At 38.9% G+C, this 17,963-nt stretch overlaps 1 protein-coding gene across 3 annotated transcripts in view; it reads left to right on the forward strand.

Moving 5' to 3' along the window:
* The window catches only part of Nmt2 (N-myristoyltransferase 2), a 43,125-nt gene that overhangs the window by 22,196 nt on the left and 2,966 nt on the right, over positions 1–17,963 (forward strand). The window contains exons 4-13 of one of the 3 annotated variants that reach the window (XM_051205888.1): positions 367–416; positions 2,855–2,999; positions 5,162–5,280; positions 5,363–5,454; positions 5,560–5,676; positions 7,933–8,103; positions 9,185–9,293; positions 14,663–14,833; positions 17,116–17,283; positions 17,578–17,715. In XM_051205888.1, coding sequence (XP_051061845.1) covers positions 367–416; positions 2,855–2,999; positions 5,162–5,280; positions 5,363–5,454; positions 5,560–5,676; positions 7,933–8,103; positions 9,185–9,293; positions 14,663–14,833; positions 17,116–17,283; positions 17,578–17,715 — 1,280 coding nt within the window. The remainder of the gene's footprint in view (positions 1–366; positions 417–2,854; positions 3,000–5,161; positions 5,281–5,362; positions 5,455–5,559; positions 5,677–7,932; positions 8,104–9,184; positions 9,294–14,662; positions 14,834–17,115; positions 17,284–17,577; positions 17,716–17,963) is intronic. The other 2 variants (XM_051205889.1, XM_051205890.1) reach the window with 2 other exon arrangements.

The following is a 17,963-nucleotide window of genomic DNA, read 5'->3' on the forward strand; positions in this document are numbered from 1 at the left end:
GTGGACTGTATTTAGAGAATTATCTGGTCTATATCAAGGATTAAAAATTAAAATATCTGTCTGTATTCTTAACAGATTTCAATATGTGAGATTGAACCCAGGGCCTTGTGCCTGCCAGGCAGGCACTTTACTGCCTGAATCACAACCCCAGCCCTTTCTTACAGACATTCTAGTGGCAGAAGACTTGGACAGATTTTTTTTCCTAAGGTATTCAATTTAGAAAATAATGGGCAAAGAATGTAGCTGATACTCAGTATTCTTTAGGAAGCAGTTACGGAAAGAAAGAGGAATTCCTACCTCTTAGGTAAGAACATAATAGTGGACAGTTAATTGGGGGCTAATGCACATTCTCGCCTTTCTCCCCAGGTGGTGATACTATGGAAGGTGAATGGATAGATTTAAGAATGTATCATAAGGTGAGCGTGGTGGCGCCCGCCTGTAATCCCAGCACCCAGGAGGCCTAGGCAGGATGATTGTGAGTTCGAGGCCAGTCTGAGCTACATAGGGAGTCCTTGTCTCAAAAAAAAAGGATAAATCCTAAGGCTGGGAGTGTGGCCAAGTGGTTGAGCATTTACCAACCATGGTGTGCAAGGTTTTGCATTTACTCCTCTGCATCTCAGAAATAATCACAAAGTTAAAAAAAAAAAAAGATTCACTGTAAATGTCCTTATTTTGACATTATAAGTTTGAAAATTGTACTTATTTGCACCTGTTTTTAGAAAGCACTTAAATAGTGAGCATTGGGATTTAAATGTGTCACAAATGGCCATTGTAAGTCAGCCTGGTAGGTAGAACATACAAACTACTTTAGGGTCTTCCTGGACCTGGAGTATCATTGCCTCCTTCAGAACCAAGATGCTGTTTCATGAGTATTGCAAAATGGTTTCCTTTTGATGTGTCTTGGAAGATTTAACTGTCAGAAAAGAAACTTTACTACAGCAAATTCAGTACAGGCTCTGTAGACAGGTTTATTTTTAATCCTAGATTCTACTTTGATTTTCAAGTCAGGTTAAATGAATCTTCAAGTATTATTAGTTGAAATATGGTATAAGCTTGTTTCCTGTTGTAGGTCTCTTAGTGAACTGGGTTGAAATTTCAAGTGGTTATTAACTTTCTTATCTTAGAAATCAGTTACTTAGGGCTGGAGAGGTTGCTCAGCCATGAAAGGCTAGGCTCACAACCAAAAACATAAGAAATCAGTTACTTAAAGTGTTAGAAAATAAAACCAGACCCAAGTTTTTTAAGGCAAAAAAAGTTTGAATTAAAACTAAGCACGTCACATGACATTATAGTTTTGAAATCAACAGGCCAAAAGAACAACTGGAATTAAAACAAATTATATACATCAGCTAAGAATAGCTAGGCACACATATTTTGTTGTTATAATTTCATCATATTTGAGTATTTGTGATTAGTAAGATGAACAACATGGCAGAAAAAAAATGCAGGCTACGTGTTATGGTTCATGCCTATAACAGTTCTTATTTGAGCAGTTGATATAGGAATACTACAAATTCAAGGTCAGCCTGGGCAGCTTAGTGAAACCCTGTCTCACATTAATTTTTTGAAAGGCTGAGACTATGCTCAGTGGTAGAGCATTGCTTGTCTAACATGTATGTGGCTCTGGGTTCAGTTCCTAGTACCACTTCCAAAAGTGAGAGAAGGGAAGGAGGAAGAGGAGAGAGAGAAGGAATGCAACAATTAGAACAGGAAAGTAGTCTCTTTTATTTGTGTCATTAAGATACAGCCCTATGTTTAAAAACAGCTCCCAGACTCAGCAGTGATAGAGTTGTGTTGAGTGGAGGCAGTAAACTGTTGGCCTGCTCCAGTTAGACTTCATAGCTTTGTCTACTAGATAATTTCAGTGTCAGGAACCTAAAGAAACCCAGTAAATAAGGTTGCCACAGGGCAGCTTGTGTTTCTTCCAACCACTTCAAAATCCTAATAGAAAGCATTATTTGAATGGTATCAAAATCCTTAAACTCGGTTGTTTTACATATTGAGGGAGGGCACTGATTTCTGTATCAAATCCCAGGTCCAGTGTCTTCATTCTTAACATTTGAAGAATTAAATAGACAGGGACTGTGCAAAGAAAAGCAAGGATATTGGATTTGAGAAGAGAATTTAAAAGTACTGCCCACTTTATAGATTAGAATACATTTTACCTAAAAATGAGGCTAGTTTTCCACACTTCAGTTGGGAGAACATGCAGACATTGCCAAGGATCATGATTTGCAGAAAAGCTTCTCTTCTGCCTTCTGTCTCAGGGTTCCTCTAGTATGAGAAGGGCTGGGTGTGACACAGGAGGGCACAGTAACAGGGTTAGTGGTTTCTTCTTAACCATTTCCTTCCCAGCATAGTCCTAAGGTTCTCTTTCTTTTTCTTCCCCTTTCCCTTCTAATCATCTCTTGTCTGTCTAGATTCTGTTCTAGAAGTTGTTTCCTCTGCCCCTCCATTGCTGCCGCAGAGCATTAACGCTAACAGCACAACCGAGGCTCCTGGCTGCCTGGCTGCTGTGTGACAGTAATGCATGCCCTGCATGTCACTCTTTGCCTTCTTTTCTCAAAGGAACAGTGGGACCGGCACAGATGGGTGGGATCCTGAAGCAAAGGGTGCTTTTGTGTACTTAGTGTTCCCAAACCACCAGAGTCCCATTGAAACTGCAGCACAGTGGTAATCTGCAACAGTGCAGTTGTTTTATCTCCGTATATTCACAGACAGCCTGCAGCAGGCTTCCAGGAGGTGGGGCAGTTTTTAGGAGTTGCCGCCACTGAGGCCAATACACAGTTATCTTGCGTTTGAAAGTGGTAGCAGTTTCCTCACATCATATGTCTCTGTGTCTCTGCTCTTATAGAATCCCACCATCCCTATTCAGAAGCTACAGGACATCCAGAGAGCAATGGAGCTACTGTCTGCATGTCAAGGCCCAGCCAGGAACATTGATGAGGCCACAAAGCGCAGATACCAGTTCTGGGACACACAGCCAGTGCCCAAATTGAGTAAGCTCATATGCATGCTTCCACAACCCAGGATGAAGAGACCTCACTTAGTCTTGTATCGTACACTCAGAATTAACACAAAAGCTAGTATCTGCATTCTTAAAGTAATACATACTGCTAGGTAGGGACATTTGTTTTCAGTAACACTGATAGTAGCCTAATTGCTGTTTCTGTTACATTATCCAGTTATCTCATATTAAAATGTGTATTATATATTATAATTTCCTATTAAACTTTCCTATATGTATGTGTGTAACATATAACACATTGTATACTAAAATATGCTGTATATAACTATATAATATCCTATAGTATAACTAATTATAATATATATAATATATAGCCTACATATATTGTACAGAAAGTTGGATTTTTTTCTCTTTATTCTTGATCTTTGCTTCTGATCTTCATGAAGATTTTTTCCCTCTAAATTACTGTATTTTTAAGATTTTAAAATTTTTATTGGATGCATATGACTGTTTTGCTTGCATGCATGTATGTGAACCGTATTTATTTTTGGTGTCTGTTCTTCTGGAGGCCAGAAGAAGGCAATGGACCCCCTGAAACTGTAGTTAAAGGTAGTTGTGAGGTACAATGTGGGTGCTGAGAACCAAACTTGGGTGCTCTGCAACAGTACCTCTGAGCTATCACTTTAGCATCCTCCTCTATCTCCTATTACATTATTATTATTATTAGCATTTCTTATACCTCAAGTATTCTATAGAACTCAGAAAACTTCCCTAAACTATCTCACTAAATGGATAATTGTGTAATTCTTATCAGGATTCTGAACACACTCTAGTGCTGTATCAGTTCAGTATCATATGGGAGTTAGGTGCCTTGAAAGTAAAAAGGCCATGTAGAGAATTAGAATCTTGATCTTAGGACCAGGCTTGCTCCATCAAATTCCACTTAAGACTTTTCTCAGTTAGTTAACTTGCTATAGATGTAATAATTGTTTCTCTTTCCCATTTTGCAAAGGTGAGATTATAAATAATAATATGAAAGTGTTCAAATTACATTACAGTATAAATGTCTTATTTTAAGTTCCAATCAGCATAGAAAGAGTCACTTGCCCTCTAAAACTCTTAAGAAGCAAGCAGCCTAGCTATACACAGATAATCTGAAGAAGTAGAAACAGGAAGATCAGAAGTTCAAGGTCATCATGTGCCAGATAACAAGTTCAAGGCCAACCTGGCACACACAAGACACTCCCCTCAAATAGTAGGAGAACCCGGAAGTCACTGGACTATAATACAGACTACATGGCTAGCAGTAAAGGTAGTATAGTAATTTGAATGTAATTGGTCCCCATAGTCTCATAGGGAGTGGCATTATTAGGCAGCGTGGCCTTGCGTGTGGTCTTGTTGGAGAAAGTATATCACTGTGGAGGTGGGCTTTGAGGTCTTATTTATGCTCAAGATACTGTCCAGTGTCTCAGACTACTTACTGTTACCTATAAGATGTAGGACTCTCAGCTACTCTCCAGCACCATGTCTGCTTGTATGCCACCATGTCCCAAACCATGATGATAATGAACTAAACCTCTGAATTGTAAGCAAGCCACCCCAATTAAATGTTTTCCTTTGTAAGAGATGCTATGCTCATGTTGTCTCTTCATAGCAATAGAAACCCTAACTAAGACAGGTAGGTAGGGAGAAGTAATCAGTTTAGAAATTTGTGTTAGGTTTTGCTGCTGGGAGGGGTCAGAGATTATTTTGGCCTCCATCCTCAATTTGTAGAAATGAAATATAAAGGAGAGAGACCATTTATAAAGCTGTTCTATCAAGCCTGTATCTCTTACAGTGGTGGTGGTGGTGGTGGTGGTAGTGTACTGCAACCTAGGGCTGAGGCTGAGACATCATTTTATATTACTAGGTGATATCAGTTCCTCCTTTGCTTTAACTGGTAAAATGACAGTCCAAAGGAATCGACAATAATAATGTGTTAGTTCTTAGTACATATGATTATGAATAATGTTATATTAATACCATTCTATAATAAAGCATGAACTAATGTAGCTGCTACTAGCATTTCTATTAATTGGATTATTTTGAGCCCAAATGTCCTAAATCCGAAAATATCCTTTAACTTCTGTTGCTGTTTGGTATTGTCAGACTACTGTGAAATGTAATATACTCTCTCTTTTATTTCTTCTCTAGACGAAGTCATAACATCTCATGGTGCAATTGAACCAGACAAGGACAATATCCGCCAGGAACCATATTCTTTGCCACAAGGTTTTATGTGGGACACTTTAGACTTGAGTAATGCTGAAGTGGTAAGACTTTAATTCAATACCTGCATTCACAAACATTGTGTGTAAGGTACACCTTAGAGAATACCCTTGTTTTGTCTTGTAGCTGAAGGAGTTGTATACATTGCTGAATGAGAATTACGTGGAAGACGATGACAATATGTTCCGCTTTGACTATTCACCTGAGTTTCTCTTGTGGTATGCCTGGCTGGTTATGGGCCATTAATGGATTGTTAAATCAAGAAGTCTTTTGTTTTTGTGTTCTTTGAATACTAACTGGTATGTTTCTTTTCTCTACCACAGGGCTCTGCGTCCCCCAGGATGGCTTCTACAATGGCACTGTGGGGTCCGAGTGTCTTCAAATAAAAAGCTAGTAGGTTTCATAAGTGCCATCCCAGCAAACATCCGAATTTATGACAGGTATGTGTTAAAGCCTGTGTATGTGTGTCTGTCCTCCAAATAATAATTAAAACATGCTTTTAAAAATTAGACAATACAGAGCTAGAGTAACAGAGTTCAGTAAAAATGCAAACATGAGTGTAAATGGAGTTCTTCATTGGTCTAAACAATAAAAGCCCAAAGTCAGATACAGAGGAAAATGCTGAGAGATCAGAGAAAAGGAGGAGCAAGCCATAGCCACCTTTATCTCATTAGCTTCCCAGCGGAAAAGAGAGTGAGTTCCTGTTTCTTCCCACTTATATCCTCTCTCCACCCAGCCACCTCACTTCTTCTCTGTACAGACCTGCAGACTTCTATGGTTAGCTAGTGGCAAGCTCCATCCTCTGATCTTCAGGCAGGCTTTATTTGTTCAAGCGAGATATCACCACAAGTCAGGGCCTGAGGTTGGATCCCCACCACCCATATTAAAAGTCATGTACTATGTATGAAACATGGAATTGGGAGATTAGAGGCAGGAGGAAGAGGGCTGCCAGGAGCTTCTTGATTGACCAAGTTACTTGAATCAGCAATCTCCCGGTTCAGTCCTGCCTCAAAAAAAAAAAAAAGAGTTGTGGAGAGCCATTGAGAGACATTAGATGTTTACCTTTGGCATTGCCAGCTTGTGCTATATAGTAAAATTCTGACTCAAAAAACCAAAGGACAAGATATTTAGCTCAATTGTAGAGTGCATAGTGTATAGGTGTGTATAGCATGTGTATAGGTGTGAGTCCTGAGTGTTGATAGTAAGATTGCTCAGAACTGTTTAGGAGCTCTTTATACACTTACGATGTAAATCTAAAAATTCTAATAGTTTTGTTTTTTTGTTTGTTTGTTTGTTTTTGTTTTGTTTTGTTTTTAAGGCAAAGGAAAATTTGTGCCAGTGATGAGAGGACAGTGCTGTCTGTCCTACACCTCACTCCACTTTCCCATCCATCTTCTTTCCCTGTGTATTTTTAATTTTTTTACTTTGTCTGCCTCTCAATGTCATACATGCACACACTTGTATTTGTGTATCTATTATGTACGTAGAATTAAAGCCATCAACAGGTATCCCTGGAAAAAAAAATTAGCAATTTTAAAGGAGATTATAAACTCTCTCCAGAAGATAAATGTGTTATATTTTTACCTCAGATGATCAGCCCCAAAAGTCAGATATCTAGCTATTGAAAACCAGAGGCCTAATAGCTAATGTACTTGTTTAGCTGACTGATAAAAACCTGTGCTCTCAAGAACACTGATTTAAATAAAATACATGCATACCTCCAGTCAGAACTGAGCTTTGAAACTCTGGGAGACTATAGTAGCTTGGAATGGTGTCAGCTCTGATCTTATCAAGGCCCTTCTCTAGGAGTCTTGGGGAATCTGTCATGTATGGAACAATACCTTGTGGGGTACTATTTAGTTGGGTTTTGTTATTGTTGTCTGTTTTTGTAACATGAAAAAATAAATGACCCAGAGACTGATATTGGGGTTCAAGCTCCAATTTAATATCAGAAAAACAAAGCAGCTGGCCACTAGCTTCTTACCTGTATCTCAGGCTGAACCTCAGACTGTAACCTCTCTCATTGTGGCTGGAGAATGAATACCTCTCAGAGATCTTATCTTATATACTTCCCTGATGTTGGAATTAAAGGTGTGAGCTATAATTCTCTTTTAGACTCATTCACTCTTGTGCAGATCTGGGTGGCCTTGAACTCAAAAAGAGTTCAAGGCTATCTCTTAATCTTGAGTCCTAGGATTGAAGGTGTGTAAACCACTTCCTAGTTTCTGGCTGCTGGTATTAAAAGTGTGTGCCTGGCTTCTATAGCTTGTGACTGACTTTGCTTTTTTGAATCCTCAGGCAAACTTTAATAAATCATTAAAAAATATATAACTACAGGTTTTGGTGGGTTTTTGTTTTGTTGCCATAATTATATATGTTACTGAAAAAAACAAATATATGAACACTTTTTGAGGCATATCTGATCCAACATCTAAAATTATAGTAATAGGCCAAAGTTTTAAATTCTGATTGAGATCAAGGAAGCCAAGTCTCCCTGGCCTAGAGTTGATCATTTTGACAGTGGGTATAGAAAATGGTGTCTGGTTTGATTTTTGTGAAATACCTACACAATGCAGTATTTTTTTTCTTGAATATTATGTTTTGGAATGCCTTTCTTGGTCCAAGTCTTTGGGACTTTCTGAAAGTGTTGCCTTGCTTTTTTTAAGTGTGTTCTAATTGTCCCATCTGTTTGTCAGTGTGAAGAGGATGGTGGAAATCAACTTTCTTTGTGTCCATAAGAAACTGAGATCAAAACGGGTAGCCCCAGTGTTAATTCGAGAAATAACTAGAAGAGTGAACCTAGAAGGAATCTTTCAGGCTGTGTATACTGCTGGAGTAGTTCTTCCTAAGCCTGTGGCCACATGCAGGTAATAGCACCACACAGACATCAGAAGTTTCCCCTTTCCCAGATGTGATGGTTCTTAACTACCATCTTGCTAGAATTGCTCTCCGCTGATATAATCCACAGGGATTGGGCTTGCTGGAGATAGTAGTTTGTTAGAGACAAAACTGGAATCATTGAGTTCAATATTCAATATATCATGAAGTCCTCTTGGGCATTAAAAGTAAAATTTACCCACTAATAATGCTGGATTTATGTTTTTATGTCTGCTCCATTTGATGTGACTGGGGAAACCTATAGTTTTGCAGAAATGCCCATCCAGTGTCACATTGTTTCCTTTCAGCATCTAAACTCAGTTTTCTTGCAGCACTGCTGAATGGGACATGTTCAGAAGTTCAGGTTTCTTGTTGGATAAGAAAGAAGGCTTGAACTGTTTTTAATGACTTCATAACTAACCAGGCTTTCAGAGGTTACTCCAGAGAGAATGCAATCAGACTGTTAATTGGTTTAACCTGCTTTTAAGACGTCACAAAACCAATCTCCCACTACAATATCTCTTGTCTCAAGTAAGATGAAACTTGAAATGAATATAATACAAAACCAAAAAATTGCTATAACTTACTAAATTACTACTTTAGTAAATAAGCAGAAAAATGGGCATCGTGGGTATATTTCAGTACACATGATGTATAACTGGAATCATATAAATTCAAGGATTTTCTCAGAATTAGTTTTCTTGGATGGTAATCTACTATAACAGATACTGTTTATTTTATAGGAATATTTTCATGATCTTAGACTTCTTTACTTGGTTTGCTTTACATAAAATCGGGAGGCTCATTTAAGATGTACATACTTGTTTTATTAAATAAAATAAAAAATATTAAAAATTTATTATTCAGGGGAAGAGATAAAAGTCCACAAACTCTAAAGGGACTTAACTAGCAATGCAAGTAAATTTAATGAATCAGTTTTTTTTCTTTTAGTCTTCAAACAAATTAATGCATAGGAAAGGGTCAGCGTCACCAATGCTCCTGGTACAGTGTAAGTATTAATAGATGCTTCTGGAACAGCTAAGACAAAGGGAAACTTCCATTGTCTTCCAGGTATTGGCACCGATCCCTAAATCCCAGGAAACTGGTAGAAGTGAAATTTTCTCACTTGAGTAGAAACATGACCTTACAGAGAACTATGAAGCTTTACAGACTTCCAGATGTAAGTAAGAGGCATGTGTAGCTTTCTGAGTCTGTAACCACTGACACTTTTAATGTAGAAGAGCATTATTAATGTCAGACTGATGCTGCAGTGCTTTTTTCTGGGAAAGGAGAAGGCCATAACAAGAACAGACTGTGTAGGACTCAGAGCTAGGAAAGTGGGGAGTTTACTAGAAAAGTTTTGGTTTTTGACCTTTTTAAGTTCAAGGGGTTAGGGTTGTATATGATTAAATACAAGTCAAGGGAGTTTGGCATTTTTGAGTGTTTGTTGCCCCTTAATGAGGGAGAAAGGTCCAGGCTCTACCCAACTACTTTCTAATTTTAATTGTTAGTATTTTTGTTTGTGTTTCAGAGACAGGGTTTCTCTGTGTAATAATCCCGGCTGTCCTGGAACACTCTGTAGACCAGTAGCCTCAACAGAGATCTGTTTGCCTCTGCCTCCTGAGATTAAAGATGTGCACCACCACTGCTGCTTGGCTTTTTTTTTTTTTTTTTTTTTTTTTTTAACAGTTAGTTTAAACCAGTCACAGTGACACGCTCCTGTAATTCTAGCACTCAGAAGACTGAAGCAGGAAAATAAAGAATTGAAGGCCAGCCTAGGTTACATAACAATACTGTGTTTTGGAACTGGAGAAATGGCTCAGCAGTTAAAAGCATTGGCCTCTACATGATAGCTCATGGCCATCTGTAACTCTGTCCTCTTTAGGTGTCATATACTATACACAGTGCACAAAAATACATGCAGGCAAAACACCCATGCACATAAATAAGTGATTGAAAAATATTTGTCCTGCCTAAACAAAACACCATGCACATTGATTTTCATATATGTGTCTTGAGGAGCAGGCACCACTTAACTGAATCTTCTGCTTCTAGCCATCTGGTTGTCAGCAAGACAAGAGTTTTATAAACATTGCCTGGGGAAAGATCCATTTCTCAGCTCATAGGGTTGTTGTAAGGATTGATATACCTTCTGGCTGGTGGGCTGAAAGCCATTTTTGCTTGTCAGTTGCCACAGACTGTTCTCAGTTCCTTGCCACAGGGTCTTCTCCACAGGGCAACCCATAGCCTGGTAGCTTATTTACCTCAAAGCTAATAAGGGCCATTTATAGAATGGAGGTGTGCCAGTAAGATGAAAACCAGAACCCTATGCAGCTAAGTCCTGAAAGAGACCTCCAGTCACTACTGTTGATTGGTTAGCAGCAAATGACAGGTCCCTCTGTGCCCCATTGGAAAGTTCACACCAGGCATGGTCTCTAAAAACTGGACTGTCCAGACATTTTTAGCTACCAATAAGGTCTTTGAGTTGATGTTTTGCTAAACTCAATTTTTTCATCAAGAAGGAATTCTGCACCACATTAGTCTCCTGGGTCTCTATGTTAGGCACAAAGCAATCTAGCATATATGCAAGGAAAATACTCAACCTACATGGAGGTTGCCTAAAATGAAACAAAGGAAAGGCAATTCTATTACCTATCCCAAGTTTATTCGGGCTAATAAAAGTATAAGGTACTGAAAGACTTTGGTCTAACTTGGCCTTTAAATTTTTTTGTTCAAAAATGCCAGGCTTTTGTTCTAAAAGCAGACTTTGGCATGTTCCTTACAGTTGGCAGGATTCCTTCTGTAGCAGTCATGTCTTCAAAGTGTTGGCTTTTTTTTTTTTGAGTGAGCTTAGGTTTACAATGTGCTTTTACATATATGATTCAGTTTATTCTCACAACTTCAGAAGTTAATACTTCTTATTCCTGTCATACACATGAGAAATTAGGCTTAGGAAGGTTGACATGTAGCCCAGGCCATAAAACCAAGGGTAAGACTCTTGATATCCCGTACTTAAAAGATTTTCATTATACCTCTTTCCTTATGCTGCTTTCTCTCACACACCCCTTAAGGGTACCATGGCCCAGGCCCACAAGGTGGCCTACTGTGTACCTATTACCATACACATGAGAACAGAAAAGAATAGTTATCTGTGACATGTTCTAAGTATCTTTCTTCTTTGTTGGGTGTTGGAAAGAGGAATTCAGAGTAGTCTAGCTTCATTCTATTGCTGCGCAAAAGCTCTGGCCAGAAACAGCTTTGGAAGGAACGGGCTTCTAGGTCACAGTCCATCATTGAGGAAAATTCTTGCAGGAACTTGAAGCAGGAATGAAGTAAGACTCATACAGGAATGCTGCTTACCAGCTCACTCTGTGCCTTACGTTCAGTTAGCTTTCTTAGCCCAGACTAGCCTCCCCAGGGATAGTGCTGCCCACATCAATCATCAATCAAAATAATCCCTCAGAGTTATAGATGCAAGCCAACATGACGTGGTAATTCCTTGGTTGAGGTTCCCTCTTCCTGGGTAACTCTGGGTTGTGTCAAGTTGGCCATATAAACCAATTAACATAGTAGTTGATAGAAAAATAGGGAAGAGAGCAAATGAGATAAAAATACAGAAAATAGAAAATTGAAAGATGCCAAACAGCAGTTACCCTGGTGCCTCTTGATTAAAGATAGATGGTATAGCTGCTGACAGTCAAGCAGCTTGTACCAATCAGCATAAGGGGGGCCTTCTGGGATGTAACTTTTGCTCCATGGCTCTTTTTTATTTTTACCATTATCATTTTCTTATAGTTCTTGTTTTTGTGTCCTAGGCATAGACTTCTGAACCTAGGTGCTAATATTTATCAGGCCAATATTGTGCTAGAGAATGAACATTTATAATTTTCATGTGCTTGCCTGAGCAGTCACAGGATGTCGGGCTATTATCCCTATCATAAAGTTGACATGGAAACACAAGATTGACATGGCTACTAATCCCCAAAGGCTAGGCTTAACTAGGGATATTTTTTTTATGTTTCCCTGCCTTTCAATATGTTTGCTTACTTGAACAAAGTTGGAAGGAGGGGGCTTAAAAATAAAGGAATTTGAAGTAGATTAAAAGCAGGATTAATCAACCAGCATTTCTATGCTTTGTGCTGTTAAAAGGAATATGCTTGGTAGAGAACATTAAATCATGTAGCGTATTCTGTGTTTAGTAGCACTAGATGATTTTAGTACTTAGAGATTCCCTTCTTATATAAGTGACCATAACCATTGTTCCCATCTCTGCTCTAAATCAGCTCATGCTGTGATGTCTGATGATAACACTTCTGTTTTTCAGTGGAGCTCTGAGTTTTCCTTATACAATTATACAAGAGTTCAAAAAGTAATTGATACTAGTTGAGCCTGAGAAAGTATCTGTCTCAAACACAGGATTTGCTTAGGAAATGTAACATGCTCCCATTAACTAGGAAAGTTTCTTTGCTTTATGTTGAGCCTCAGAAACCTTGAGTGTTTTATTCACTTATACAAAGGGATCCTATTTTTACCTCAGTTTGGGTCTTCCCACTTACTCTTGATTACAGCTATAACTGTCTCATCTATGAACCAGCATAGTTGAAAGTAATATTTTCTTCTTTTGTGCCACAGAAGCAGGACCTGTCTGTGCTGTTCAATCCTTCTACACTAAGCTATATAACCAGACCCAAGAGAAAATAATTTTTAAGTGACTTCAGTATACTGGCAAATTTTAGATGGTTTTTGGTCTTCAACTTGCGTTCAGAAATGCACATTTAATTTACATATTTCCAGGTGGGACTGGACATTTCTTTTTGCAGTACTAAGATTTAGTCCAGGGTCTTGTGCCCGATAGGCAAGCACTTTACTGGCACTGGATGCTTCTAATCTTCTGAGAGCCACAAAAAGATTAATAAAAGTGTGAGCTGCTTTTTCACTGTTAGGGATTTAGTTCTCCAACTTCAGATTATTAAATGTTATTTTAGTTGAGGTTCTGTATCTTTATAGACTATGTACCCCATCCTTAAACAGCTTGTTGTAAATGCTCAGCTGAGAACCCTTGGGCCTTGGAGTTTAAAGCCTACATTACTGGCTTCCCTGCCTTCCTACACAATAACTAGTAATCAGTCAACACTGTTGGTCACAGAGCCTTGGAAACACCCCACCCCTGTAGTAGTTGATTGTAGTTGCCATTAAAGATAAAACTGGTTTTCCTTCTTGGATGTCTACATATCAGAAGTTATAATGGTCTAATTCTAGGAGTTTTATTGTTCTGGGTTTTTTTTTTTTTAATTTACTTATTTGTTCATGTGTGTATACAAGTTCATGCACATGCATGGTGTTTGTGTAGAGGTCAGAAAACAACTTTGTAGAGTTGGTTATAGGTATACACCACTGCATCTAGTTTTTATAAAAAATATGAGTTCCGGGGATCAAATCCAGGTTGTCAGGCTTGTATGGCAAGTGCTTTTACCTGCTGAGTCTTCTTCCAAGCTCTAGGGATTTTTAGTTTAGAAATATTTATAAGTAATTGAAAGCAAAAAGAAAGTAGCAATATATATGCTACTAACTTCTAAAAATTTTCCTGGGTGGTAGTGGCCATGCCTTTAATCCCAGCACTTGAGAGGCAGTGGCAGGCAGATCTCTATAAGTTCAAGGCCAGCCTGATCTACAAAGCTACACAGAGACCCCTCTCGAAAAACAAAAAAGAAAAATACAGAAAATTATCCAATATTTCTTCAAGAGAAAAAAATCATAAAGTTTGATGCTATTATTCATATCTGTTAAGTTCTTGGATAAGAAGATAGGACACAAGCTGGGCATTGGTGGCACATGCCTTTAGGCCAAGCACTTGGGACACAAACAAATCTCTGTCATTTTGAGGCTAGCCTGGTCTACAGTGTGAGTTCCAGGACAGTCAGGAACAAACAGAGAGACCCTGTCTTGAAAAACCAAAGCAGCAACAAAAAAAGAAAAAAAGAAGAGAGGACACATTACATCCTAGCTTATTGACTTCATCTTTTTGGGAGTGCAGCCTGTGTCATACATTTGCCAAATGCATGGGTGCAATTCAGAGGGCAGCTTATGAGAGTTGCTTCCCTCCTTCCACCATGTGGGTCCTGGGGGTTGAACTCAGTATGTAGGGTTGGCAGCAGGTTTCTTTACCCCACCCCCCACCCACCCCCACCCACCCAAACTATCTACTAGCCCTCATCATCTTTTTATTTTGAAAACCAGGCTAGTAAGTTGCTCAGATTTGCTTTGAATCCACTGTATATCCCAGTAGAGCCTGGCCTTTTAGTTAATTCCCATATCTCATCCTCTCAAGTAGCTGGGAGTTTGTAGGCCCAGCTTCGGGTTTTAATAGAGTCATGGTATACTGCAGGTTCTGATTGACTGAAGTGGATCTGGAGCCAACAGTCTTCAGTTCTAAAAAGCTCCCATAGGTTAGGTACTGCAGGCATCTGAGCCATACTCTGAGCACAAAGTAACTTCATTTTACTCCTCTTCATTGTGCTTCTGGCTTTGCTTTGTATTCTTTCTAACAAGGTTACAAAGACTTCAGGTTTGCGACCAATGGAACCAAAAGATATCAAAGCAGTCCGAGAACTAATCAACAACTACTTGAAGCAGTTTCATCTAGCTCCAGTAATGGATGAAGAGGAAGTGGCCCACTGGTTCCTCCCCAGAGAACACATCATTGACACGTTTGTGGTGGAGGTAAACATGAGCTGATGAGATAGTCCTGAGAACAGAGTAAAGCTTCATTGAGGAGGATTACAATGTGCCCATGTCTTTCTGCCATGACTCACTGCACAGCTGCTTACAGTCTTGGACTTGAGCACTTTCACTAGTTACTAAAGGGAGGTTAGGGTGCTTTGCTTTCTTTGCTGTGCATTTGCTCTTCTCATTTTGAAAAAGCTAGTAATTAGTCTGTGCCTCATCCTAGATATCTATGTTCCTGAGTTTAATATTATTTGGACTTTTGTATATAGCTCGCTGGATCTGAACTGCCATTAGTTGGCACAGATTCAGCCCTTGAACTCTTATTCAAGGGAGGGAAGGGAAAGGAGCCGCCTAGATACTCTTGACTGTTGCCTAGATGGAAGTAACATATTTTTTCCAACCTTGTTTTACAAAGCTTGGAATTGGTTGTTCAGATGATGTCTCACTTGGAAGCTCAGTTGAAATGGGGTTCAACTGAGAAAATGGAATTTAATTTGGCAAGCAGTTTGAAGACAGCAGAGAAGAACAATTAGAAATGATTCTAGGAATTTACTTACATCACTTGTAAGCAGAACTGTTACTTAGCATTGTCAACCATTGTCAAAATTTAATATCACTTGGTAAGGAAGATCTACAAGACATTTCTAAAGAACAAGTGAGCAGGCAGTTTCAAAATTTGTATTTCTAAAATGTCCTTGTTCACAAATCTTACTGTACATATGTATCTTCAGAGACTCATAAAATGCAATCTCGGGTATTACTCCAAAGAATTACTCAGAACCCCAGAGAGCTGTACTCTGATGGAGTAGATCAGTAGCTATTTACCATACTCAATAACAACAATAGTAAAGCCGTTGTATGTTACCTAAAGAACATCCATACATGAGAACTAAGTGAAAGAATAATTTCACATTTTTAAAAATTGTTCAACCTTTCCTTGGTTTTGTTCAATTCATTGTGACATAGTACTTTGATTGAATTACATGAAGACTTGAAAATCAGTGACTAATTTAACCCTTCAGATAATTGGGTTTTTTTGTTTGTTTTTTTATGTAGCCAACTCAGGCCTGCTTTATAGCTCTGGCTGACTTTTAGATTCTTTTTTATTTTTATGTGTATGGGTGTTTTGCCTGTATGCATGTCTGTGCCTCTGGAAGGGCATCGGATCCTCTGGAACTGGGGTTACAGACTGTGAGCTTCCATATAGATGCTGGAAAGAGAACTTGGGCCTCTGGGCCTCTAGAAGAGTAGCCAGAACCATCTCTCCAGCCTCTGGCTTTAGACAGTTGAACCCCCTGCCTAAGCTTCCCGATTACTAATGTGTACTACCATACACAGTTGTTTTCAGATAATTATGAATACTGTTACCTGAAATTATCAGTGAACTTTTATTCTCTTGATCCAAAACTCATTGGTATGTTGTCCCCCACCTTTGTCCTCTTTCTTTTCTCTATGTGTCCCCTCTCCCCAGCATAGTTTTGTACACTCTGCAGATTTTCTATCACTAACTTATGTCTGGTTCTTTGAATGAATTATATTTACATAGAAGTTTGCAAAATGCATTGGCTACTTGGAAAATATTGATTTCCTGGGTTACACAGGTCTTTCAGATATTGACATTTCATTAGATAATACTTAAAAATTACATTCATGGATATGATCTTTGTCATATAAGGTAGATATGGTAGAGGATGATTGTTTTTCCTTCTTTAAAACTGTTAGGCCTTAAAACTTGGGCCTTGAAAGCTCACGTTAACAAACAAGTCTTGTTATTTTTTTCCTAAAGTAATCAGTTCTCATTCACTTCTAAGAATAAGTGCCGGATACCAAGGCTGAATGGCCATGTGCTTTGCAATGGTGTTCTATTCACCAGTGGGTAGCTAGCTCCCCATGCAGCTGTTTCCTCCTGGCAGCAGCCTGTATATGCTTCATTGTGAGTAGGGAAGGCAGCCTCTGGTTCTCAGCGTGGAGGCTGCAAATCTACTTCTATCACTGTCCTGTTGGCATGGACATTGTCTCAGCAGTCAGCCTGGAGAAACTTCCCATTAGGACTTGGCTTTGGAAGAGCTTGCGCATCTCCCACTAGCACTTTGGCTAATATCCCATCCACTTGTTGGTCTCTTCCCACAATAAAAGACTCAAACTGGGTTATAGGGAGGAAAATCTCAGTTGTTGCTCCTTGTTTGAACAAAAAGTTGGGTGTAAGTCATAGGTCAGCATCTGAATGCTTGTTAAAGGAAACACTCAACTTGCTGTTTCTTACCTCTGTTGCTCAGAGCCCCAGTGGGAAGCTGACTGATTTCCTGAGCTTCTACACGCTCCCCTCCACGGTTATGCACCACCCTGCCCACAAGAGTCTCAAGGCTGCCTATTCCTTCTACAACATTCACACAGAGACACCCCTGCTGGACCTCATGAATGATGCGCTCATTATAGCCAAGTTGGTGAGTGTTGTTGCTTTTTGTACTACTTGGTTCTCCTTAAGTAAGTCCTTACATTAAGGGCCCCTGTGAGAGCAGTATGGCTCTTAACCATGGAACCCCCTCTGTAGCCCTCTTCCCCAGCTGTCTTTATAATACAGTCTTCTAAGATGATTCTTAGTCTGTGGCTTTATATTGTAGATACTCAGCCTTAGAAGTACATATTTAAGTTACTATAGAAGAATTTAATGTTGTACAGGAATATATACACAAAGAATATGTTAAACCCTTGGTATTTTAAATTTTTTATATTGGCAGAAAGGATTTGATGTATTCAATGCACTAGATTTGATGGAAAATAAGACCTTCTTGGAAAAACTCAAGTTTGGTATAGGAGATGGCAACTTACAGTATTATTTGTACAACTGGAGGTGTCCAGGGACAGACTCAGAAAAGGTGAGTGAATGAGCTCGTTATCACAGCCCTTCCTTCAGGATAAATGGGCTTTTACCTATTTCTCTCTTCCTCTGTGTGAGAGAAAGAGATTGTAAATGGAATCAGTTAATTCAGACAGTCTTATACTACTATAGGATAAAGGGGAATTTTTATTTATTTGGTTTGTTGTTGCTGCTGTTGTTTTGTTTTTCTGTATGGGTACATACGTGCTGCAACATATATGAAGATCAGAGTCAGTCAGTAACTCT

Source organism: Phodopus roborovskii, unplaced genomic scaffold (genome assembly GCF_943737965.1).
Source record: "Phodopus roborovskii unplaced genomic scaffold, PHOROB, whole genome shotgun sequence".
Lineage (NCBI taxonomy): Eukaryota > Metazoa > Chordata > Mammalia > Rodentia > Cricetidae > Phodopus > Phodopus roborovskii.